We start from the raw sequence: 27,213 nt of genomic DNA, 5'->3' as shown, positions 1-27,213 counted from the left end.
ATCAATCACCTGTCTCCACATCAAGTGATCATGTTCAGAAATATAATAGTTAGTTCTTAAAAAGACCCACAATAAAATACAGAAAATTCTACAATAATATTGAAAATCTAATTGAACATTTCCATAACTTGTTAATATATAAAAATATATAGGTAAAACAAATACAAATATATATGTAAAAAACTTGCTATTATTCGATTAATCGAAAAAGTTATCGATATAATTGGTAAGAAAATAATCTGTAGTTGCAGCACTAGTCATATGACGTACAGACCATTTTCATCATTGAACAAGCTAAACATATTGATAGGTTGGTACAGAAAATAAGATGTTCTTCTTGACACTATGTGTAGTGTCAAGAAGGGTCAGACAGTACTCTCCCATCTACAAATGCATTCAACAAAAACACAATCATGCCACCGAGTTGTTTGCTTTTTCTTTTATTTAGTTTTTTTTTTTCTTCAGGGTTTTAGATTTTTCACTTTTTTTTGTCTTTCTTGCTATCCATCTTTTTGGCACTACATAATTAGGGGTGACATGTTAGGTTGTTTTTAAAACAAATGTCTATTTCAAAGCCTTCGTCTTGTGGCAAGCAAAGTATGAATACAGCTAATAAAAATAAAGGTTTACATTTCTCCTCCTTACTTTACACATAAAATAAAAACACTTTTTTGGACCCCTTCAAAAATGGGGGTATTAAAATATTTGACATTTGTATCACAAATCAATGTAATGAGACAAAAATGAAAACATAAAAACTGTACAAAAATGATAAAATTCCTTTTAAAAATTCTGGTGACCAAATGATGAAAAGTTATAATTAAACAGTTTTTTCTTTACCATGATACAGATCATGATTTACACTGTTGTCTTTTTATATAAGCCAATTCAATGGAGATGCAAGGTTCATTTCTTCTGCTGGATGAAATTCAGATTTACATGGTGCCGGCCATGGGGGACCAATGGGAAATTCTGGTTGGGGTGCACCACAGAACCTTATGAGAAAAATAAAATATATATACAGAAATCAACACATGCAGTGAGTTTGAGAACTTGATATCATTTCTTTGAAGTGTAGTATGCAGAATGCAATCAGAAAAAAAGAGCTGGCCTTGTCTCATTTAAATCCTAGTCCTTTAGTTTCAGGGCAACATTAACCCATTTAGACCTGACACCGATTCTAAAAACGCCATCTAAATCCTGACCTAAGTTTTCTGAAAAATTACAAAAATGTTTATATACTGTACATAGCAACAAGAACCCCAAAGGGGTTCCTGTCTTGAAAGGTATAGTTACAAATAGGGGTTCCCACCCTAAATGGGTTAAGGTTTATCAGTTTGACACAGCAGTGGAACCAGTAGATCTGGCACTAATGGACTCAGAAGGTTGTCATAATGACAATGGACAACCCACCACTGGCTTTTAATGAATTTTCGGTTTGTGTGCCCATCCAGTCTATGTGGTTCTCTATATAAGGGGGAAGACAGACATATTATTAGAATGCCTGTTAGATATGGCCGAACGTTATCGATCAAACTTGCACATTGTCAATGGAGAATTTCAGACGCAGCCACGTTAGGAAGGCCACCATCCAATGGTGTGCGTGGAAATGGGAGAAAACACTGCACTGGATAGTTAAGGTGATTTATACTTTGTACGTTGCACACTGAAAATAGCCGATGTACAAGATCACAACACGTCACTCTGCGACACATTGCGAGCTTGTAGATAAGCTATTTTTGGTGCCAGACACGGCATGCAACCAAGTATAAATCACCTTTTATATGCCGAATGGACCAATTGACCACCCCCAAACTAGATATCCTAGACTCTCTCACCTTGGGCCATGAAAGGCTTGCCGGCTTGGTAGCCTCCATTGCCCTGCTGGAGGAAGTTCTGTGGCATGCGGAAGCCCCAGGAGGGAGAGAGAGAGTACGGGGGCGTGGTATTGTGCTCCCAAGTCCGAGATCCTTGGGTCACGCCCCCAAACTGGGCCTGGAAGCTGGGCTCTGTAGAGATGACGAAGCACTCAATAAACCACTAAAATAAACACATTGGATATCATCTAATGCCAACCACACATCAATGTAATATTCCAGTCTATATGAGTATACCCAATGTGTCCTGGGGCTGGGCAATTAACCAAACATAAATCGAAACCGATGTGTAGAACCAATAACCGACTTAATCTTGCTCGTGCAGGTTAATTGAATAATCGAGAAGCAGGTTTCTTCGTGATAATCTTTGTGTTTCTTATATCGAAATAACAAGGATGAATTCTAATTATTTTTTACAATTCACTAAAGTATTAGTCTGATGAACCACTTAACCCTGTATTATACTTTGCTGTACGACGTGAAGCATTTTCAGCTTGTAGATCTGCTATTTACACTTTTTTTTAATAATCATTCATTAATCGTAATCAAGGCAAATGTTTGAAATAATCGTGATATTGATTTCAAGTCATATCGCCCAGCCCTAGTGTGTTCCATCACCAGCGTTACAATGAACCATCTCCCTTGTCCCAAACTGATAGTGTCTTACCTGAGCACACATTCAACCATAGACAGAGGACTGTCTAAGAACAGACTACCTATGATTATATAGATGTTGATCAGTTTTGAGAGACATGGAAAGATTCAAAGCAACAGAAACATTCAGAAAGCTCGTGCAACCAACATACACCCAGTGAGTACCTGACTTGCCTACAGTGCCATTTCCCACAAGTGAGCCCGGTTGTGGAAGGTGGTTGTGCCAGTGGCCTTCCCTGCCCGTCCCGCCCACGCCCAGCTGCCTCCCCGCAGGCTGGGCGAAGATGATGCTGGGGTCGTTCAAATTCATCGGGTTAGGGCTGGCCCCCGAGCCTGCGGGGTTCCCGTTCCCGGAGGCCGGACGCAGGGGGAATTTGAGATTGGGAGGGGAAGGACCACTGGGAGAAGAGGCTGTGAGGACAGGTCCATGGATAGGCCAGGAGGTAGAGGGGAGGTGGACTGGGTGGTGTGGCTGGCCCTGGGACTGGTGAGAAGGCAGGAGCCCCAGTGCGGTGAGAGTCCCCGGGTGGAACTGGCCCGGGTGGGAGGTGGGGAAGCTAAAGAGAGACAGAGGGACTTGGGCATGGGGGGACTGTTTGTGGGGGCCGGTGGAGCTGGTCTTACTCTGGGAGGACTGGGGAGAGCTGGAGACCTGGGAAGAGCTCTGGGAGAAGGGGGTGGGCTGGGGAGAATAGGGAGGAGTTTGCCGACTGTCCGACTATCAACAGAGTGAAAAAGGGGAAACAAGAAGAAAGCATTAGAATCTATAAGGGCATAAAGCTACATTAGGGCATAGTTAAATTCAAACTATATGACATTAAATAAGGCCTTATATGTATAGGTAACAGGTAACATATGACATTAAATATATAACCAGTAGGAGCTGCGGTTTGCAAATACAACATTAAAGTTTGCCCCCTTATATGTACACTCTCAAGAGTTATCGCTCTTCTACTCACACATTCAGAGGGTTGTCTGGTCCTTCCGGGGCGGTCTGGAGTCGTCTGGGGTATGGGGATGGACTGGGAACTCACCATGCTTCGCACCATGTGTGGCGCTAGGGGGGAAGAAATTACCACTGAGAAGTCTGAATTGTGAACCTCTACAGCCCTCTAGTGGTGAAAGGAGTCGTCTGTAGCTTACCTTCTAACTAATCAAATACTATAACCTTACACACAAATCCTTTAAAATAAATAGTTCTAAACGTACACAACTTGGGTTTGGAATTCAAGGTGGCACAAAGAAAGTACATTGCTGCATTGAAAGGATCACGGATACAGATACATTTTCGATTAATAAAAGAAGGTCAAATACTTCATGTACGTTTTGGACTTAAAGGACAACTTTGTTTTTTTACAACCAAGGTTTATGTTTTATATTGTAATTAAAGTAAATAAAAGATGAGTGTTAAAATATTTAAATGTACTGCTTTCTATAGTTTTAGCAATTTTCGCCATCTTTTTTACAGTGGGTGGGGGCATCTTGTCCCATGGCTAAATGTGTCTTTTTTTACACAATAACCCGGCGATTTCTTTATTATTATTTACAGTAGCTTTTCTATCCCCAAATAACTCACATCTGGCCATCAAAGACCACCGTACCTTTTTTATTGTGTATAAAATACATATTTAGCCACCGGACAGAATGCCCCCGCCCACTGTAAAAAAGATTGCGAAAATTGCTAAAACTATAGAAAGCAGTAAATGAAAAAAAAAAATAACACTCATCTTTTATTTACTTTAATTACAAGCTAAAATATAAACCTTGGTTGTAAAAAAAGTTGTCCTTTAACTAATCCCATAATCAATGTCAGTCTGGCTGTCATTTCAGTCAGTGTGTCTTTACAGATCAATAATTGCTCAGATTGTTGTAAGCACCTGTCAAATCTAATAAAGCCCTAATAACTGGCTAATAGAAAATGTATAAAAGCCACTTAAACATAGGCAGCTTCTCTGCATTGGCCACATGCCATTTTTCATGTAATGAATTTCATATATAAAATATTAATATAACTTTCAATATAACTGCCAAAGCTCCTGTGTACAATTAAATGTTTTTGATTAGGCTAAATGCTTTTAAAATGTGTCACTTTTTGCCAGTAACAGTTCACAATTCAATATTGGCTACAATATTGATTGTAAAAACTTGATTTGATACTTCTATCCAACAAGTTTCTGAAGGAGGATATTAGGCTACAATGAGACAGAAGAACTCTGTCTGAACCCAAAGAACGCAAGAGTTTTAATATGGGGTTTATGAAGGCCAATTGTTCTAACCAATTAATTACCATTGTTTAGACGCTTTTAATAATAAACAGTCCGCCTTTCTGGCCACATCTTTCAAAAACGATTTTTAATTTCAATAAGACTAACCTGGTGTAGATCACCTTACTTGCTTAGTCAATCTACAAGCTCACAACACGTTGTGAGCTTGTAGATTGGCTATTTATGGCAAAGATATTTTGTGTAAAATGTAGATCCCGGTACGGATGTGTCGGTGGACTATGTGGTGGGTGCTGGTGTACCTGGTACGCCGGTTGCCCGCTGTCTGAGGTGGCGGTATTCTGGGCAGTCCCTTCGTACGTGGCCCATGTCCCCACACTGGAAGCAACGCCTCTCCCTGGGTTCACGCTCATCCTCTTTTATATCGTCTTCTTTGTCATTTTCCTTCTTCTTCATTCTGGTGGGGGGGGGGGGGCACAAAAGAGAAGGCAGGTGAACACATTCAGTTACATCAAACCCCAGAGTTCGGAGAACAGATTCTTCCTTCCCGCAGGGATATCATGAGTTTTTTTCTCCCACTGTCACCACTGTCTCACCCTCTTTCCCCCCATCACCAGACTAGCGGACTTGCTTCAATAAACTTCTACACACCAACATGCCTTTTCTGACTTTCCTTTCTCCAAATGTACTGATGATAGCAACCTTTGCTAAACGGCCATTCACACCAAGCACGATAACTATGATACATTTTACTCAGTAAAAACACACTTCAAGATTATTCGATCAAACAAAAAGAAAATAATCTATTATAAGTTGCTGCCTAAGAACTAAGCGGCTGCATGTTGCCCATGTACCTGCGTCTCTTAGGACAGTCCTTCATGTAATGGCCGATCTTGCCACAGATCCGGCAGCACCTGTCGTTAGGCGCCAGCTCCCCATCCGTCAACACCTTGGAGTCAAAAAAGTAGTCCTGTCACAGGGAAAAAAAAACACCACACATTTCAGGAAAAAGAAGACATCAGTAAACCATGGTTTCAAAATTGAGCCAGGCTGCATGGCTGTCAAACCCACCGCCTCCATGCCAGGTTGGGGGTAGAATGGAGTACCGAACAACTTCCTCCCGTTAATGAAAGCCTTCATGATGAAATTTGTCACTGAGAGAGGAAACACAGAAAGTGAGCGAGTGGCACAAAGGGCTCTTTTGCTCCAACATGTTAAAGTCATTCAGATGGAGAGGAAATTCTGAAAATGAAGTAAGCATGAATTCTAAATCCATAGGACGAAATAGAGCAATAGTCATTTCTTAACCATATTTACTTAGTTGACTGAGTCCCCCAGGGTCTGGGTTTTTCCCCTTTTTTCCCTTCTACACTAAATCTCTGATATATAAGCTCACAATTGTTACCCATTTTTAGCTGAATGTTCGCCCCAGAATAGGGTCGCTAGGGTTCATGTGGCTAATTATGCAATTTGCTAGGTTTTCAAACCAACACACAGAGGAAAGCCCTTTGCATCTGCATGCTTGTCCATCTGTACCTACAAACCATTTTCAACCCCACAATGGTGCAATACCATCAGAGTCACACCACTAATATAACACCAAAGCCTGATTAATATGACAAATTGCCATTTGGGAACACCATTTTCATGAAACAAGCATCTTGTAGTTGTATACCAAAAAAAGAGAAAACATATCTGTTTGACATATCTGCTCATAATGGAGTATAAAGAATCACAGTGTCTCTTGGACTTACTCTTACGGGACACTCCAGCACCAAGATTATGGTTCAAGTCAAAAGGATCTGCGGAGCAAAGCAGGTGATATGATAACAGGACACTGGGCACAATGATAAGAGAAAGATAAACTAGGAGCTGCTTAAGAGTCTTGTGTGAATACCTTCAATAGCGATGCACTTGCTGGTCCACTGTTTCTCAAAGGTGGTGAGGCGTTTCCTTTGGCGGATGCTGATGACATGCTCTTTGAAGTCAAACTCCTCTGTGTAAAAGCGCAGCAGGCCCAGCCACAGCTCTCCTACCGACTCCTTGCACTGTTGTAGCTCCGGGAGGCGGCGACGCTGTGACAACATACAATCCATACATTGTACCATGAAATATTTCTGGGCAAATTGGACCCACTGGTAGAATCTATTAATATTTGGGGTCACTTATTAACCACTTAAACCTGATATCATTTGTTAACTGGTTTCCCCCAGGGGTCTATACTTGATACTTCACCAATTCTCTTCACCAAAAATTGCCAATGTACAAGCTCACAACATGGCACGATGTTCTGTGAGCTGGTAGATCAATTTCCACGATTCATTTAATGAAGTATCTAATTTTGTATTTTGTTATTCAATGTGTACAATTCTAATTCAAAGGGTTCTCCCCGAGTAGTGAATACAAAATTATTTAATAACAGGATCTTCCTTCCTTCAAATCCTGATTCAAAGCCTTGCCCTCAGTCCCTGTATATTTCTGGCACTGGAATACAGGGGATGGTTTGAAGCACAATTGTCTAATGTAATTTCCGGCACATTTAACCTGACATAGGTGACGCCACACAATGACAGTGTTGTGACGTGTCGTGAGCTTGTAGATTGACTAAGCAAGTAAGGTGATCTACACCAGGTTAGTCTTATTGAAATTAAAAATCGTTTTTGAAAGATGTGGCCAGAAAGGCTGGACATTCAATAGTAAAAACGTGATGGCAATATTGGCATTATTCTGCCATCATGAATACACCTTTTGCCGATTAACTCACCAGCTCCACAAGATCGTCGAAAAAGAACGCATTCCATCCATCCACCATTCTTTGTGGAACGCTCTTCCCATCAAAGATCTGAAAAGAGGTCATACATAAGTCTTACTTTAAGAAAGGGTCTTTAAGTGTATTCGAGCAGCACAGGGCTAAATTATTGGTCCACCACTGCAGAGCCTAGGGGTTTGAATCCACTGCGGTGCTTCTGGTTTTGGCAGAATGTCTATATGAACACAATTGGCTGTGATCGGGGGAGGGTGATCTTTGTCATGGCACATACTCCTATGGGTTGGGACGGTGCCTGTCGAGGGGAATATTGAATGGGAAGAGTAGGACGGAGGCATCAAGTCCTCCGGTGGGGGCTGCTCACTGGCAGGTGAGCCAGTAGGGTACAACAGCAATGGAAACACAGAAATAATTGGCATAACGACTAAATTGGGGAGAAAAAAGGGTTGGCATAGTAGAGACTAAACTGGGGAGAAAAAAGGGGTCAAAATAACTGTCATCTATAAATGTAAGTAGTCGCTTCAATGTGACTCATTAGCTCTCAGTGGTCATGAATGGAGTGTAGACAGTAGACATTCACTGATACGTTGAAGTGGCTAGGGCACGTACCTCTTGAAGGACAGGGATGACTGGGGACTGCCTCTGCTGCAGAAAGTAAAGCACCATTAGGATGTAAGCGTAGGACGAGAGACTCCCCCTGGAGGCATCCCCAATGTCACAGCGCTGGAATCACAGACAAATTTAGGCATGCAGTGAAAAATGAGACCTTGAAATGAAATTGATAAATCTAGCAACTGCTTGCAATAGTGGCATACCTTTGCAAAGACTTTCATGGTGTATCCCAGGTATTGCACACGTGGATCAATGGCAGCATACGTAGCCAGCATTCTGGTGTTATGTTGAGCCTGCAAGGAAAGTCTCACTCAATGCACTTTTAACAATACACATTTATGACTACGAATAAATTATAATACAAAAAAAAAAGTTTTCAAGTGTAGTTTATTTTAGGTAAGAATGCACATCTCCCTTACCAGAGTGTTGTAGAGACTAATGTCTCCCTCCAAGCCACTTTGTCTATGCTCAAACTTCACAATAGGCACTTTAGCTGTTGTGATAGGCAAGATATTCCTCAGACCTGCAATAAGAAAAACAAGGGCAATCAGGACCAGGGCTTGATAGCCAGGATTTGATTTGCTGGGGATCCATGCCTCTTCTTTTGAGATCCCTTCCTCTTGTTTGTTTTCATCTCTGATGGGCACATGTTTTATCCCTGCTGAGTTAACATGCATTTCCTTTTGGGAAATGTAAACTGCCTCATGTTTGATAATATCAAAGTTTAACAATTTAATAAAAAAAATGATGTTAACCACATTAAAAGGCATATTTCACTTTGAAATAAGTTTAGGGAGCACCCCTGACAGTTATTAACACATTGATTGCCTAGATCGAGTTAACTCGTTTCTAGAATCCATCACTTGCTTGCCTAGATTGAGTTAACTCGTTTTTAGAAGAAAAAAAATGTTTTGACCCAAAGACCAAGGAGATATGAGTTTTCGAAGATTTAGACTCCCATCCACTTCCTTGTTAACTTAAAACTTAAAAATTCTGTATCTTGGCTCCTGAGTAAAATATATCTGGCAATAAACAGCAAAAAATCTGAAATAATTCTGGCAGTAAATGTGTTAAGTTGCTTGATTCAATATTTAGACATTTGATATTCATTTGATCAGATACGCGCCCTTCATACAGTACTTCACACTCCATTTTAAACATGATAGATTCATTGAAAACACCTGTCCTTGGTTCTAGTGGCTGATATTGTCCATCTAATACGCGAGGGGGTTGTGTTTTTCCAATTACTCTTTTCATTTATTTTATTCTTTTCATTTTCCCAAAACAATATATAAACAATGAAAAAATACGCCCCCCTCGTGCATTAGAAGGACAATATCAGTCAACTGAACCAAGGACGGTGTTTTCAATTAACCTAACATGGTTAAAATGGACACCAAAATGGACAGCAACACCCTGAAGAAGGCGTTTGCCGAAACGCGTTGGTGTTTTTTAATGTTCTTGTAAGCCCGTTGCCCAATAAAGGCTTTTTATTTTCAAATCCACCTGAGTGCCTGGACCTGGATTTTTGTGCCTTTTTGGCACATTCTTTCCTTTTTTGCTCATTCTGTATTCCCTTTCATGAGCACCGGTGGTTTGAGGGATACCAGTAGCGCTCCTGCCATCTCTCTCTCTCTATGGTTAAAATGGAGTTTGAAGTTATAATGGGTTGATATGTCTGATAAAATGAATATCAAATATCTAAACATTGAATCAAGCAACTTTCAGGGTCCCCACACATTTTTAGCAATGAATTTCCAAAACTTTTCCAGAATATTTAGCCCAATTTCCAGGCCTATATAACAATCATTCGGCGAAATAATGTGTCTCTTACTCCTATGTAGAATGCCCAAAGATATGCAGTGTAGCAAAAATAAAGTTTGAGACATACATTAGGCTGCCGTCACACAGCCCGTTCGGCGAAAAACTACTTATGTTACATATTTCGTGTAATATTATTCATGTTTATGAAAATGTTTTGTTTTAACAAAATCAATAGCCAAAAACAATGCATAGCCAAATATTTTTCCAGGACCCTTGATAAATTCCAGGACCTTTGATGATGTTTGATCAATTTCAAACCTTTTCCAGTACTGGATTTTTTTTTTAAATGTTTTCAAAATATTTCCAGGAATTTCTCAACCTTCCATCCATTCATCCATCTTCAACCACTTATCCGGAATCGGGTCACAGGGTTAACAGTTCGAGCAGAGACTGAACCTTTCCTCACTCATTAAAAGATGAAATCTTTACCTGTATGCTTCTTTAACACTTTGGCAAGGCCTTCGATGATCTCCTTGCAGTTCAATGTCTGCTTAGACAGATAAAAAAAAATTAAAAGGTCAGATCACCAAATCTATTCACTCATAGACAATGTGTCAGGATTCGCACCCAGTAAGCAGCGTGTCCCGTCCACCTACCTCTGCGGTCTCATGGCCTTCCAGGGTCATGCAGATGTCAAGGTCACTGTCTCGGAAGCCAAACCCATTCTTGGAGGAGCCAAACAAGCACAGCTGAGCCTTGTCTGCAGGGTAGGACAGAGAAAGAATGTTACAGTGTGTCTAAACAGAGTGGTTCGTTGCCAGTTGTCATACAGTAGGCATTCTACTCACCGTTGTACTCCTTTCGTATGAACCTCTCTAGACCGACAAGGATCTGTTCTCTCTTCTGCTGCTCAAGCCCCGATGGGGACAGTTCATCTGCAAAACAGACAGATATATTACAGATACACTTCCAACTGGAATCTTTCCACCGATGACAGTAATCCAAATAAATCTACAAAATATTGTTGTATTAACAAGCAAGTATGCTCCCAGTTTTAATGCATTAGTATTAAAAAATGCTCTTAATAGTGCTTCCTGGGATGTGCAGTTAAAATACAGAATATGCTCCTGCATTAGTCATCCAAGTGAATGTGAACAGACACATTGTATACAAACTACATTTTCTTTTTTTGAATAAAGATTTGTATTTATGACTTTTGACTCCAAAACATTTTGAAGCGTGCTATGTAGTATGAAGAGGAAAACGTACGATAGCAGAGTCTACAAAGCCCATCGAGGATGTCTCTGAAGTGGTCTGGCATGGGGGGGAGAGGCTTGAGCTCAATCTTCTTAAAGTCCTCGGGACACTCGTCTTTAAGGTGACCGTCTCTTTTGCAGATGCTGCAAACGACGGTTGGTGGCTACAGACAAACAGTAATCACAAGATTGTGTATACAGTCATGTACATCCCATTTTAATCATGAATCTTTAAATTTATTCAACTAACATTTTAATTAAGAGTTGCAACAGTTAATCAATTTAATAAAATAATCGATTTTCAACAATACAAAAAATAGCATATCTACAAGCTGACAATGCATTGCGTGTTGTCAGCTTATAGATCAGCTATTTTCAGTATTTTTGCACAACACTATTGTACGACAAAGGCAAATAGGGCTTAGTCAAGGTTAATCAGCCTAATCAATCCATTCAATTATAAAATAATTCAATTAGAAAATGTTGGTTGTTAATGTTTTTATCCAAGCTTCTCGATTATTCGATCAATCAAAATGTCTTCGAAAGAATTATCGCTAAAAAGCCAAAATAAGTTTGATGATAAATTGTGGTTGTGTGTTGTAATGTGTGTTGGTTATTCACCTTCCCACCAGTGAAAAGCATTCTATCAAAGATATAGTGCAGGTCCTGTGGGCTGACGAGACCCCCCTCTGAAAGCACGTTCTCTTCCTCCCCCACTCCCTCGTTGTCACTGTCCAGCAGGCCGTTGGGGGAGAGGGGAGGGCTCACAGGCCTCTCAGAGGGACTGTCCCCCTCGCTGAGGACCAGGTCCACGAGGCTGGCCTCCAGCGTCTTCTCCTTCTTCGGAAACGGATCCGAGCTTTCCTCTTCGTCGCTCCCCTCCTCTTCCTCCTCCTTTGACTCGTGCTGCCCTCCTCCGGGCGCCGGACCTTTCCCGTCGCCCTCTCCCGCCTTCGAGGAGGCGACTTCCTTCCTCTCAGACGCTTCTGACTTGGGGTCGTGCTTTCTGGCCTTCTTGGCTCTCTGACGCCCCCCGCTGCCCCTGGTCTGGGGGCAGGCGAAATACTTGTAAGCTGTACGGAAGCGTTCCTGAATGTACTCAAAGACCATCTGGCTGTTTAGGCTTCGTGCAACGTTCCTCTTCAGGGCAAAGGGATCTACAGTGGAGAAAATCACAATCAGAATCTGTTTAATTGGTTAAAAGTATGCTCACATACGAGGAATTGACTAACCCTAACCCAGACAGAGGAAAAAGAAAATTACAAATGGCAGATTAAGAAAAAAAGAGCAAGGTGCAAGAGTTTCACCTCCTTTTTAACAGTGAAATTCCAAAAATGTTTCCATGACACTTCCAGAACCTTTTTCAAAATGTCCATGTATTTCTGCATTCATTGAGTCACTGCTGTAATACATGAACCCAAGCATCCCCATTATGGGCATGTCATAATTCGGCAAAAACAGCAGATCACAGATAGCAAGTTACAGATAGCAGCTCACAACGCGTGTTGTGACCTTGTAGATCGACCATTTGGTGGAGGGGGGAAAAAGGAGTGGGCCATGCATAGAGCTCCGGGGGACACCGGTCAACAAAGTATATACAGTAGATTGTCAATAGGGAAAATTGAATGAAAACACTTTACAAAATAGCACTATCCACACAGACTGACAGTGAATACATTTCAAAATGGATAATAAACAGTGATCATGATCATTTCTAGATAATGATTTTCCAAAAGTTATCTCAAATTCTATAACTTCTACAAGCATTTTCATGACCATGGCATCTCTCAAGCTTCCACTAGTCCTTCTTTTCGCTGGCCAAGGTGACTGAAGAGATATTCCATCTCTTTCAACTTTTACGTACATAATCAGCTTTTTTGTTAACATTATGTTTACTGCTACATCAATTACGATGCCATGGAAGTCACTTGCCTGCAATGTGTCATCAAGTTCTTCCAGCAAGGTTAGCTCTCTCCATGTCATTGATGGAGCCACTATGATTGTATAGACGCGCGTCAGTTTTTAATTCGGGGGCTTTTACTGATTTGTACAACGAACTGAAGACATTGAATATAATTTAATTATGCAATTGTCATAAATGTTTGTATTGTAATGACGTGTAATTTAAAAGCCTAATAATAAAGATAATATTAATAAATACTTTTAAAAACGGTGCCAGTTGAAATTCTAAATCGGCCAATGGCTGGTAAATGCCAGCCAAACCAAAAACCCTGCCCTAAAAAGGTATACAAAGTAAAAACACCTGCAAAAACTAGCAAGTAGACTTGTCTGCCTGTAGAAAAATTCAAGAGGCAGCAAGAAAATCAATGTTTGGCCAATGGATATCATGATATGACTTATCCCCAGTCGTATGGACTAGTGTTACTTCTTACAGTGGGTGGCAGCATGTTCAGATTTGAGTGTTTGGTGGAGTGGGTTCTTCACCTTCGATGGCTAGCCTTCGACGAGGCCAGTTCTTGGCCTCCCTGGAAAGCAGCTGTTTGAGACGGATGCTGATGATGTGTTCCTCCAGGGCAAATTCCAGTGTGTAAAAACGTAACAACTCCAACCACAGCTGCCCAAGTGACACCCCTTTGCCCAGGTCAAGGGTTAAGCGGGTCTTGACAGAACAGAGGAGATTATTATTATAGGATATAGCCTATACATCAGTGGTTCTCAAACTTTTGGATGTCAACGGCCCCCAAATTAATTCGTATTTTGCCAGGGACACCCATGTGAAAACATTTTGTGTCAGGGATCCCCCCATCCAAGATTTGTATTGCTAGTCAAACATATTTCCCATTTAAAGAAAAAAAAATGAAAATAGCAGATCTTCAATCTATTATTTATTTATTGTAATTATCAATCATTGTGTTCTGGCTTCAATCAGCATACTTTAATTTATTGGTACCACAGACACCATGGTGCAGCACTACTCACCAGTCCCTCTCCATACTGGCTCTTTTCAGGTTTATTGTGCTCTGTCCTGGCTTTGCTTTCGCCTCTGGACTCCCCTCTGCCATCACCTCTTCCCTCTGTAGTGCTGGCAGGCCTGTGTTCCCACCTTACAAATATGTCCATCCAGATTCCAGTCATATGATACTCATCCACATGTTTCACATCAAAGCCTTCAATCTGAAAGAGGCAGGGGGAAAAAATATGTTTATATTGTAGAAAATGGGCCACTTGCATGTTAACCCATTTAGACCTAAGGCCGATTCTAAAAACGCCTTCTAAATCCTGACCTAAGTTTTCTGAAAAACTTCAAATATTTATTAAAAAATTATAAAAACAATTATGTTGCTATACAGTGGGTACGGAAAGTATTCAGACCCCCCCCCTTACATTTTTCACTATTTGTTATTATATATTGCAGCCATTTGCTAAAATCATTTAAGTTCATTTTTTTTCCTCATTCATGTACACACAGCACCCCATATTGACAAAAAAACACAGAATTGTAGAAATGTTTGCAGATTTATTAAAAAAGAAAAACTGAAATATCACATGGCCATAAGTATTCAGACCCTTTGCTGTGACACTCGTATTTAACTGAGATGCTGTCCATTTCTTCTGATCATCCTTGAGATGGTTCTATACCTTCATTGGGATCCAGCTATGTTTAATTATATTGATTGGACTTATTTGGGAAAGGCACACACCTGTCTATATAAGACCGTACAGCTCACAGTGCATGTCAGAGCAAATGAGAATCATGAGATCGAAGGAACTGCCCGAAGAGCTCAGAGACAGAATTGTGGCAAGGCACAGATCTGGCCAAGGTTAGAATTAAGGCCAAAAAGTTCTATCTTGGTCTCATCAGACCAGAGAATCTTATTTCTCATACTCTGGGAGTCCTTCATGTGTTTTTTGGCAAACTCTATGCGGGCTTTCATGTGTCTTGCATTGAGGAGAGGCTTCCGTCGGGCCACTCTGCCATAAAGCCCCGACTGGTGGAGGGCTGCAGTGGTTGACTTTCTAGAACTTTCTCCCATCTCCCCACTGAATCTCTGGAGCTCAGCCACAGTGATCTTTGGGTTCTTCTTTACTGCTCTCACCAAGGCTCTTCTCCCCCGATTGCTCAGTTTGGCCGGACGGCCAGTTCTAGGAAGAGTCCTGGTTGTCCCAAACGTCTTCCATTTAAGGATTATGGAGGCCACTGTGCTCTTAGGAACCTTGAGTGCAGTGGAAATTATTTTGTAACCTTGGCCAGATCTGTGCCTTGCCACAATTCTGTCTCTGAGCTCTTCGGGTAGTTCCTTCGATCTCATGATTCTCATTTGCTCTGACATGCACTGTGAGCTGTACGGTCTTATATAGACAGGTGTGTGCCTTTCCCAAACAAGTCCAATCAATATAATTAAACATAGCTGGATTCCAATGAAGGTATAGAACCATCTCAAGGATGATCAGAAGAAATGGACAGCATCTCAGTTAATATACAAGTGTCACAGCAAAGGGTCTGAATACTTATGGCCATGTGATATTTCAGTTTTTCTTTTTTAATAAATCTTCAAACATTTCTACAATTCTGTGTTTTTTTGTCAATATGGGGTGCTGTGTGTACATGAATGAGGGAAAAAAATGAACTTAAATGATTTTAGCAAATGGCTGCAATATGACAAATAGTGAAAAATGTAAGGGGGTCTGAATACTTTCCGTACCCACTGTATACTGTACACAGCAACAACAACCCCAAAAGGGGTTCCTCTCTTGAAAGGTATAGTTACAAATAGGGGTTCCCGCCCTAAATGGGTTAATTCATTTTAATATGATATGATCAGATAAAACAAATTTGGCCATGTTAACCCGGGCGTCCCTATTTTGGGAAGAAACTCAACATTTTTCATAGTTTTTCAATGTCTTTCGAAAATAGCCGATCTACAAACTCACAACACGTCGCAACACATTGTGAGTTTGTAGATCAGCTATTTTCGAATAGCCAACGTTTAAAATAGAGCTTAAGTGGTTAACTAGAGCCATATGAAATCCGTTTTATTTTTTTCCCAATTCCGTTTTATTTTTTCCCAAATTCTGTTTTTTCCATTTTAATATTTCTGAATTCTGTATTTTGCTTTTTATGCTCATTTTTACCATAAAAAAAGTGTCTGGTAAGTGGAAATGAATAAATGTTCAAGATATAACAGTCCATACATGGCCCTTGTATGAAAAAAATGTTCCCAAAATAATTCGGTCTAATTCGGTCTGAGCATGCGCAAAATGGCGTCGCCCATGTGTTATTGTTTCTATCGTCTTTCTAAGACTATTTCTACGTGGATTAACTGTTTATAAAGTAGGATGTGGCCATGCAAAATGGTGGTGTCCCGTGGATTTGTAAAAATTCGCGATAAAAAAAAATATTTTACCGCGATTTTTTTTTATTTTCCAAATTCTGCAATATTCCGTGTTTTATTCCAATTCCATTTTTATTGGTCATTTCCGCGATTCCGTCCGCGATTCCGTTAACACGGATTTCATATGGCTCTATGGTTAACATAAACTAGCAAATGTAAAATAAACACACACATAAAACATTTTGAGATTTGATAAGGTCCATTTGTGATGCCAGCTTGACCTACCCAGTGTCCCAGGTAGACGGGGAGAATGGGCTCTTTCCTCTGCTGCAAGAAGAAGATGACCATGAGGGCAAACGAGTAGGAGGGGATGCCACCTTCTGCCTGGCAGTCGATGTGGCACAACTGTGGAGAAAAGAAGAAAAAAACATCTGCTTTTAGGCCCTCGGTTTCATTAACCACTTGAACCTTAGGATCCCTATTCTGGCCATGTCAGGCCAATATTTGGCAAAACATAGCAGACCTACGATTGATAAGTTGTGAGCTTGTGGATTGAAGACATTTGGTATAGAGGGAAAATGTATGAATGTATGAAAAATGAAGTAGGGTTTAAGTGGTTAGTTAAATTAGTTTAAATAACTATACCCACTTCCACATTAGAATCAATAAGAGCTATCAAAACGCTTTTTAAATTTGTAATGTTTCCCCACATGTCATCAGCACATAAAAAGGACACTGAAGGTGCTACAGGTCTCTCTTGAACAAAACATGCTTTTGCAGTGGCTGACCTTTGTTAAACAAAGGATGAATAAAATATTGAAACATTGACTCAAGGCTAAGGTATCAGTTTCACTGGCAGGCAGTCTTACCCTTGCCCAGTATCGAAATGCGAGGACCAGGGGAACCAATCTGGGCTCCAGGTTAGCCAAGGCTGCCAGGTGATTGGTGGTGAGACAGGCCACATCATTGCCTGCACTCACTTTACACAGCAGCCCGCTAGGAGGGAGCACACAAACAATGGAGTTGGATTGGTTGGACGTATTCTGTTGGATAGGATTTTGAACTCGTCACTGAACCATGGGAAAATAACACATATTTCTACTGCTCTCTAAAATAAAGTGATACCACATGACACTATGTAGGCCAGAGTTCAAACAACACAGAGAAAGTAATTTTGATTATGTAACCAAGACAAGCATGATCGTAGGTGTTCTCAGTTCTAGCCTGAATGGACCATATTCACATGGCAAAACAGTTGCCCTTGTAACACCAGATAATGTAATAACTTATAGTAGATTACAGTTTTAAACTACTAACATCTTCTAGACTGTTGAAAAAATATTCTTAGAGCTAGAACTACCGTATGTTACAGTATGTTGAACATGTTCCGTATGTTATGCTGAACTTGTTTTCTGACAACAGTTAAAGTTATCTGCATTCTGTCGAGATCACTTTGGTATTTTCACTGTACTCCATCATCTTTTTTTTTGTATGAAAATGGGCAGAACAGTTTTCCTTGGCATTCCACTACATTCTATTTACTTTTCAGTTCGATGCAATCATTTTATATTTGGCAGTTACAGACGCTGTAAGGTCAAAGATAAAAAGAGTACATTAGGCCTCCGGTGGTCCAGCAGCGTGACACATTCTAGGAATATAATTTGTGCTTAGCACTAAGTTTACTTTAAATCACTTCAGCGAGAACAGATGTTCTGATAACAAGTTCATGTCCTCTGCAGTCAGTGATTGGGACAATGTATTAAAACTTTCAAAAACCCTTTGAACGCAACCATTTAAATAGAATGTCATTCCTATAAAACAAGGAAACTAGATTAGTTACATTGGAATGGAGCGATAATGTCTGGCCCAGCAAATTATTTTGTAGATAATTTACAATGTCTGATTGACAGTCCCACAATGGTAGGATACGGAAAGCAATGGCTTTGCACTGACGAAACCGGGTAGGAGGGCATAAATCTTTCCCTTTTTCTTTGAGTGTTCTGTTTCACTGTCAACTTTAGACTTTTGGATGAAAACCTTCTCTCATGTTTAAAAAACAAACCAAAACTGTGTTTCACATGCCTTAAACAAAATATTGTTTCTCTCCGTTCTCAGAAGAGACCTTGAGGTATGAAAGAGCTCTTGTTTGAAAAGGAATCTGACTGTCACTTTCTTTTTTACGTTTTGAACTAAATAAGCTTTAAGTGCCACATTCAAGGACAAAATGGATACAAAATGGATAAATATGATTTTTTGTCCGCACCACATTTCTATCTGTAGTTACACCACACACATTTTTATTGATTAAATGTATAGCAGTATAGTTACTATTGTACATAAGGTGGTTTGTCAGTCCAGTTCCTAAATTAGGCATTGATTGTGTTCTGGCCCACCATCTAATGGCTTAGAATAGAATTGGCCCGAGGCCAAACTTATTTGACGACCCCTGCGATATGTGTTTCAAAGTGTGACATATTTGTTTCCAAGTATGACATCTAAAATAAATCAAAAACAATGATTTTGATATTGTTATTAGATTATCTGGCGTTACAACCCTTAAACACAGCTAAAGCTAATAACATTCATTGTGGGTGCGTTTCATTTGGGTGTACAAATGTGCCAGCATTGAAAGCTCCTGTACAGTTACCTTCATGCTGGCACATAGAAACACCTAAATGAAACACATTATATTACCTTCAGCTGTGTTTACCTGTCAAAATGTAATTTCTGCTAGAGATTACCTTAACCCATTAAAACCGGGAACGCATCCGTGTCATTTTAAGATTTCTTTGGCTATTCAAAAATAACACGCTCATAGTGTGGCACTTGTAGATCTGCTATTTTGAAACATCTTGAAAATGTGTGGAAATCTTTGAATATATATTTTTTAAAGTGAACATTTTTAACTTTTAACCCCACTTTTAACTGGGGATTCTACAAATGTCTTCTAAATCCTAACAGTTTTTTGGAAAAAAAACATATGTTGCTATATCAATGGTTCTCAAAATGTTTTCATGTCAAGGACCCCAAAATGATATGTATTTGTCCACGGATACCACCCCCATCTCAAAATATTTTGTTCCAGGGACCCCCAGAAGCAAAGATTTGAGTAAAACATTTATATACTGTATATATTCAAAGATTTGCAAGATTTTTCACATATTTTCACAACTTGCAGATCTACATGCTCGTAGTGCGGGCGCTATGAGCTTGTAGATCTGCTATTTTTTTTTATAAAAAACGTTTCCGGTCTTAATGGGTTAAATATTTGCTGTGGAGCCAATGATGCTACATCACCACTAATCATTGGTAGGCTGCGAATTCCATATATGTGTTGTAAAGATGGCTAATCAGTCCAGAAAGGTCATCTAAGTCAGTTAATGCATGTAACTGTGATGATACAATGAAATGTGTACATGTGATACAGCACTGACCTGCTAATATCCCGACAGAACACTACAGGAACTTTGGCATGAAAGTCAGACTCGACCTCAGAATATTGAGCTGGGGGGGAAATTGAAGTATCGAGTAAATTACCTCAAACAAGTCACAGGATCTTAGTTTAGCAGCTGGTTTCACTTCTATTCTACCTCTATAAAAGGGTAATATTATCTAGCCAAACAATGAGAAGTGAGGTCCTTAGGGAGAATCAAATCCAGGACAGGAAACTACCTGGTTTGTATGTTGGCTGGCTGGCTGCAGTGGCACTTTAATCCCCAAATTCCGTCGGCACTTTTGCCTTTTTGTTATTTGTAACAGAATAGGACCTTCAAATGGTTACTTACCACAGGGCATAATAGAGTAGACAGTAATCCATTATTAGAATATGTTTGGTGCCTTGTGGCTGGTCTGAGTGTAGCAGGTCTGGTTATATTTAATGACATTTCAGACCAATGTGCCAAATAGGGAAAGCGTAAATTGATGCATTAGGAAATGTTTGAATGGCCTTTATTTGATTAGGTATACTTTGTCCAACATTAATGTGACTCCAAGGCAAGTCCAGAAGCTACACACACACACACACTTTCCATGTCTGCAGAACTAATAATAGAATAAAAATAGCTAATAGAATGCCCTGTGTGTAAGGCAAAACTTACGGCTGTTCTTCAGGATTTCAAGCACTTGAATAAGTACATCAGGCTGCGTCATCTGTGCAGGAAACACAGGGCATTCACATGTCACATGTCTTCCCAATCATCTTCATGTGCCACTCAGTAAAATACCATTCAGGATAATCATGATTAGCTCTGACTGAAAACAACCATTCAGGACCATCATGATTAGCTCTGATTGAAAACAAATCAATAACAATGGGATGAATCATTCCTCAGGTACCAGTCTTGTGCGCATGTTGCCAGGTAATTGAGCAAACTCACAGTTGAGGGGTAGGTGACATCAATGTTGATGTCACTTGTCTTGAAGGCAAATCGGGTAAGACAGGAACCATACAGACGGAGTGAGCAAGCTGGAAAAAAGTGCCAGATAGGTTGGTTTTATGTCTATTTCAGAATTTGGTCCAAGCTAACCCCCACCGGGCCCACATCGTTTAAATAAACAGAAAGTAAACACTCAGATATAATGTAGTAAAAAGAGCAGCATTTATTGAACCACCTACCACTGCTGGCTGTGGGATTGAATCCCTTGGCCTTTACTCCTGTACTTTCCCTACTCTCATTCTTGGCTTTGTTGCATAATGGTGTCGTGCAAAAATAGTTTAAATAATATAAAAACAAAATTATACAAGCTCACAAAAATACAAGCTATTGTGAGCTTGTACATCAGCTATTTTCACTATTCATTAACTTTTTTATTTTTTTGGAAACTTCGCCTATAATGACAAAATAGGGATTGTACCTGAAAGATGCTGCTGGATGGTCTCCTCCATCCTCTTGACCACGGCCTGTCGGACCTGGAAGTCCTCTTCTGAGATGCCGTGTTCTTTAGCTGTGTTCACCACAGCTGCATCCACTGCCCTAAGTTGGGCAGGGGAAGGGGGCTGCAGGGCACGTAATTCATTCTCCTCCTGCTTCTCCTGAAATCGCACAAAGCATCAACTTGAAACTGTCCATCCATCCCTTTGCTAAGAGCTGTAAAGTGAGAAGTAGACTCTTTACGACAGCCAGCAAATTTTGTTTCACATACCATCATGTTCTTCTTGTGTCGCTTCTCCTTTATGTGTTTATGAGCACCCTGGATGTTCTCGATGTGCACTGTACACAGCTTGCAGAAGTACTGGAAATTTGGGTATTCGGGGGACTGCTGTGAAAAGCGAAACAAAAAACAAAATCAATTGTAGTTCAACTATGCATTTACTGAATACATCAAAAACACATCAACCTAGGGGGAAACACACACCCAGCAGCAAACCTCCCTCATCTAGGCTACATTTCTTTATAAACTTTCAGCTGAATGTGAGCCGACAACAGTGACCGAGCTAGAGGGAGAGTCATTTCAACACATATTTAACTACTATCTATCTAAAAACAGATGCAACTCCTGTCAGCCCACTCACTACCTCTGGATGCTATCCAGCACGAATCCAAACTTTTTATTCTACTGAGGAAATCTGTGCTGAAAGAGAAACAAAAGACACAGGCTAGCCCCTGGTCCTCTTCAGTCTGTCCATCCTATCAACCAGGATACAAACATCTATACTCTCAAGAGTAGTTACAAGGATAAATTAAAGGATCTACGCCATGAATTAAAAAAATATATATATATATTTAATATCATATTGTTTATGTCCCTCAAACGTTTTTCAAAAGGTTTGAGCCTAAATCAATTTTTTTGGTTGGAATTGAAAAACAGGAGGGATTGTACTGACGTGACGTCACGTCACGTCAGGGTGCAAATCAGTTTGGCCTGTTTTGAGACCAATTTACAGAAAACCCCAGATTTGCTGTGAAAGCCTGAGTGTTCAAACTGGGGTATTTTTGGGGATAGAAGAGAGGTAGGGGAGACCAAAAACGAAAAAAGTTCAAATGCATGGTGTAGTCCCTTTAACACTGAGCATTTTACGGTGTAAGGTAGCGGTTTAGACATCCCACATAAAGATTATCAAGCATAATGGACAGCTACATGTCCGACCCCTCGTAAAGGACTGCTCCAAATTCACATCTGAGTATTTACTACTGTTGGACAGTTGGACAGACAATAGATATCCAAATCCTCAACTATTCATAGTAGACTACTATATAGCCACGGTCATTGTCACCTATAGATTGTTACCTTGCATTTCATCACATTGAATGAGGAATATTCTCTCAGGTAAATAGCTTAGCTTTGGTTCACCAGAAATCACCAGAAACCAACATAAATGGATTAGCACTCAGCAAAGCTCCTCCATTCTAATGCATGCACCTAACCACAAGAATCCTAGCATCCCTGTTCTGGGGTGAACATTCTGTGAAGATTTTCAGATGCAGAGCTTGTAGATGTAGATTATTTTTGGCAAAGATACTTAGTGTACAGATGGAAAAAAGGAGGGCCGTATAGACCTCTGGGGGGTGGCGGTCAACTAAGTAGAGTTTAAGTGATTAATGTTAGGGATCTGATCAAGGCATATTTGAATTTGTATTGGGTATCAGGTATTTCTAAGCGGTCAATTTGCAAAGCTTTGTACATTTGACCCCATTATTGCGCTCCGTCCATCTGTCATATAAACGGACATTATGCACAATTTGAGACAGCAAGTAAAATACGTCTTTTTCGACCAACCACAATATGTCTAGTCAAAACACAACCGGTCACACAACTCCATTATGGAGTGAAGCGACAGAGCACAGACCCGTGTCATGGAAAAGAGGCACATAGATGTGGAAGATGCCTTTATATATGCTTCACAGATCTTACTCCTGCAAAGCTAGAGACATTGTACCTCATTCAGAAAACTTCTTAAATTCTTCTTACTTTTGTTCTTGTTAAAATAGCCAACCAAAACGGTAAATGGATTCATGAAATAGGCGATTCTGTTTGTGCACCAGATGGTGGACAATTGATCGTTTTCACAGCAGCCATTTTGACTGGTGAACACATCTGGAGGTAATAAAGGTTAATTGTGGGCGTGTACCTGCATAACTGTACAGGAATTGACCTTGCACACCTACATGAGACACACCCGCCACAATTGATGTCATTACCATCAGCTGTGTTTACCTATCAAGATGTGAAAAGGGTCTATCTATTGTTCCTAAATTGATTTGCATAGTTAAACTTAAATAAGCAAAATATAATACTTTTCAAAAACAATTATTAAAGATGGGTATGGCTGAAAAAAATAAACAATTATTCAATGATCCACTCCAAAAATGTTTTGTAGTGAATAATTGTAGTGATAACTGTGTACAAAGTGTGATTTTTTTATTTTCAAGTTAAATTCTAAAATGATTAGACCAATTATTTTGATGTGTTATTACATCATTCTGTGTTACACAGCATACTGTTCTTCACTATTGTGTACAGGATGGTCGACATCAAGGTACGGGGGTGCTGACAGGCTCTTCAAACTGCAGGAAAAGTTTGCCTTGTTGCTGAGCGGAACATTACACACACACAATGTATTTTTATTAGAGGAGATGGGGCAGATCACCTTCAGCCATGGACTCATCCCCCCTGACACTTTGCACAAAAGCATCTGAAATTTTCCTATCAAATCTTATGTACTGCCTCACTGCCAACAGAATCAACCTACAAAACATGCTTCCTTCCACAGCTCCAGCCATCAATGTGGATAATGGAAATTGGTCATATTTTGGTATATTGGTTCACAATTCTACATTGTACTTCTATGCACATTTTACATGATTTGGTCACTTTTATGTTCTTCTCGTGTGTGTGTGTGTGTGTGTGTGTGTGTGTGTGTGTGTGTGTGTGTGTGTGTGTGTGTGTGTGTGTGTGTTGCACATAAATTGTGCATATAATGCATTTTTTATCTTTTATTAAATGTTTCTTCTTTAAACATTTACTTAATTTCTTATTAAGCATTATATATCAGGATTATGTACCCCACCAGGGATTAACAAAGTGTATCCTGTTTATGGTTAATTTACCTTCACTAGTCTGTGGATATAATCTCTGTACAGACGCTCCTCTGCCTGCCGGAGGCCCAGCTGTTGCTCAGTGAGAATACCTTCCTCCATGACGGCCCCCACCTCAGTGCTCTCTCCAGCAGATCGACCCTGCGACAGTACTGTCTTCTTCACCCCTGCACACAGTCAGCCAGATAAATCAGCAACTCAGTATGATACTGTATTAGGGCAATATATATTGATATTTTATCGATATCATCATACGATATACGACTAGATATTGTCTGGGATTTTGGATATTGTAATAATGTGATCTGGCATAAGTGTCGTCTTCTCCTGGTTTTAATCACTTAATCCCTATTTTATACTTTCAGAAATGTTCACAAAAATGTGTCACGATTTAACCGGTTGTGATCTTTTTTTGAACCATTTTTGAACATTTTTGAAACATTAAAAAGGTAAAATGATATCGTCACAATACGACGACAGCTAATAAGCATTTAAAACCAGGCTAGCAACACTCGACTGGAGCTAAGTGGTTTAAACCGGCCATGCCATTAGAGCCCTCACACGTTTAAAAATAAACTGCAAAATGTAAGATTATTATTAGAGTCCGATTTTGGGGGGGTTATATTGTATATTCACTGAAGTGTATTGTAAACAACAGCAAAAACTTTTAAGTGAAATACAAGTAAGTTCCATAATTAAAAAAGAAAGAAATTGAAAAACAAAACTTGACAATAGACACACCAAGGAACTTGTCCTTCACTGTAGCAGCCCTGGTCGTCTGCTCGGTAAAGCCTTTCTCTGGTGTACCAGGCAGCAGAGCAGTACGGGTCTCTCTGTTTCCAGATGAGCTTCTGTCTGCAGCCACAGAGGGGCTGGAATCAGGAGCTTGTCCTGCCAGCTGCTGCTGGCTGATCACTTTCCCTTTGACTCTCTCCCCAGAGCTCGTTCTCCCAGTCAGCCTGCAGGCTCTTCCTCTCCCCTTATCCTGGGGGCTATCTGCAGGGGTCTTGCCAGGCACCCGGCTTCCCTGGCTGCCTATGTTATGGTCATCCTTTGTGGTAGTATGGCTTTCCTTGCTGCGGAGAGCACTCTTGTTGCCATCTCTCTGTGCTGGAGCATCTTTAGTGGGCTTGGTACTAGGCAGAGATTTGACTCCTCTTGCCTCGTTACGAGATGGCTTGACTGTTTTTACTGGGCTTTTTGAGGTCTCCTCCATGCCTCCCGTCCCGTCCTCCTCTTTTGTCCCTGATGACGAACGACACTACGTTCAGGGTGACAGGGGAAGAAAGCCAAATGGAATCTGGAAATTGTGGGAAAATAGACAAATGTCTTCTTAGCCAACAATGATCTAACCATATTGCATAATAAAAACATTATGCAATTCTTCATACCAACTTCAAGTCAAGTAAAGCAAAAATACCTAAACAATCTGGAATCTAGAGTTGCAACCAACCCTTGACAGCCCATACATCCAAACAGAAAACACCCATCTGATTGAATTAAACAACGTTAAACTCACCAGCATGCAGCTGTAAATGCTTGCATTATCCTCTATCTGCTTTTTTGAGCACATTATGTGCAATCGAAATTGCACATAATGCAGGAGGCAGCAGGAGTCTGCAGGACGTTGCGTTGTTGAAAACGAACGCTTCCAAACTCCAACACTTAGAAAAACAATCACCTGCACGGAATGTATTGACAGAAAGTAGCTCATACCATGTCTACGGTCGATTTTTATGAAACAAACTTTGCAGATAGAAAGAGGATAATTCAAGCTTTCCAAACAGCTGCAATGTCAAGGGTTGGTATTGCAACTCTAGATTACATATATTAAAAATAGGATCTAAGAGTTGCTGGCGGCTAGTCGGGGTCACGTCTCAGATGAGCCCACAAGGCAGAGCTACAATGCCGGCTTAACTGACCTCCCACACACACTCCTCATCAGTCATGACATCACAACAACACAGATACACACTGGTGCTATAGCTACCTGAACTTACAAAACACAAGTGAAAAAGCAAAAAGGCCATCACGGAACTCAATGGCACTCGCCAAAAAACTATTAATGTCAAATTAGTGCAGGGGTCTTCAACAGGGGGTCCTCAAGAGTTACTACAGGGGGGCCGCCAGATCTTTGTGTGATATGTTTTTTTAATATATATTAACCACTTGAACCCTAGCATCCCTTTTCTGGGGAGAACTTTAGCCAAAAATAGTAGATCGGCTATTTTTTGCCAAAGAGTGTAGAGGGAAAAAAGAGCAGACCAAGTAAAAAAAAAAAACTTTAATCTGAACCACAATCTTATACAATATAGAGGGGGTCCCTGCCTCATCTCTCTCTCTCAGCTAGGGGGCCCTGGGCCTGAAAAACGCTGAAGACCCTTGACTTAAGTGACGCCCAGGGCAGTTTAATTAACACAAATCCATGCTGTTCTACCAAAACTTGCAGCGTTTGGCTTCCTGGGGTCTGTTTGTTTGGGTTACTTCTCTGTTAGCCGTCCCCTTTAGCTTAGCTAGCAACATAAACAACAAGCCACGAAACATTGAGCTGAATTGGTTTTGAGCGACACCGCGGGTCAGAGCGTGCATTAACTTACTTTTATGATTCAGAATGGAAAATTAATTCCCAAGTTATTGTCCAGCGTTCTCCATATTCCCGTTAAGCATATTGTTTTTCACATCCTACGGCCCTCCCTGGTCAAAACAGCAGCCATAGATGCCATGTTAATCA

General features: G+C 40.3%; 1 protein-coding gene across 2 annotated transcripts; it reads right to left on the bottom strand.

Annotated features, from left to right (window-relative positions):
• Positions 1-424: 424 nt before the first annotated feature.
• tut4 (terminal uridylyl transferase 4) lies at positions 425-27,213 on the bottom strand. 2 transcript variants are annotated; one of them, XM_084066818.1, is made up of 30 exons: positions 27,080-27,213; positions 25,224-25,782; positions 24,495-24,649; positions 21,589-21,705; positions 21,301-21,478; positions 20,823-20,911; positions 20,544-20,595; positions 19,881-19,950; positions 17,316-17,442; positions 16,732-16,851; positions 14,093-14,287; positions 13,598-13,772; positions 11,774-12,309; positions 11,166-11,316; positions 10,745-10,831; positions 10,553-10,656; positions 10,386-10,443; positions 8,552-8,655; positions 8,336-8,425; positions 8,130-8,243; positions 7,518-7,595; positions 6,651-6,828; positions 6,508-6,555; positions 5,825-5,907; positions 5,608-5,723; positions 5,056-5,210; positions 3,491-3,588; positions 2,697-3,249; positions 1,839-2,009; positions 425-995 (listed from the first exon to the last, which is right to left on the bottom strand). In XM_084066818.1, exons 2-30 carry the CDS (start codon positions 25,696-25,698, stop codon positions 907-909), a joined length of 4,566 nt encoding a protein of 1,521 aa, XP_083922944.1. In that variant the 5' UTR covers positions 25,699-25,782; positions 27,080-27,213; the 3' UTR covers positions 425-906. The 2 variants fall into 2 exon arrangements, with proteins under 2 accessions (XP_083922944.1, XP_083922945.1); XM_084066819.1 differs by having other exon boundaries at positions 2,706-3,249.

The sequence above is a fragment of the Gymnoscopelus microlampas genome (genome assembly GCF_963454915.1).
Source record: "Gymnoscopelus microlampas genome assembly, chromosome: 9".
NCBI lineage: Eukaryota > Metazoa > Chordata > Actinopteri > Myctophiformes > Myctophidae > Gymnoscopelus > Gymnoscopelus microlampas.
This window is presented reverse-complemented; position numbering and strand designations above follow the sequence as displayed.

Bases quoted from the DNA above. Each gene is read 5' to 3' on its own strand.
- tut4 (XM_084066818.1), bottom strand. From the start codon at position 25,698: ATGGAGGAGACCTCAAAAAGCCCAGTAAAAACAGTCAAGCCATCTCGT. The intron at 24,650-25,223 runs GTGTGTCTATTG...GACTGTGTGCAG, and splicing joins AGTGAAGGACAAGTTCCTTG to GGGTGAAGAAGACAGTACTG. The intron at 21,479-21,588 runs GTATGTGAAACA...GTGCGATTTCAG, and splicing joins GACACAAGAAGAACATGATG to GAGAAGCAGGAGGAGAATGA.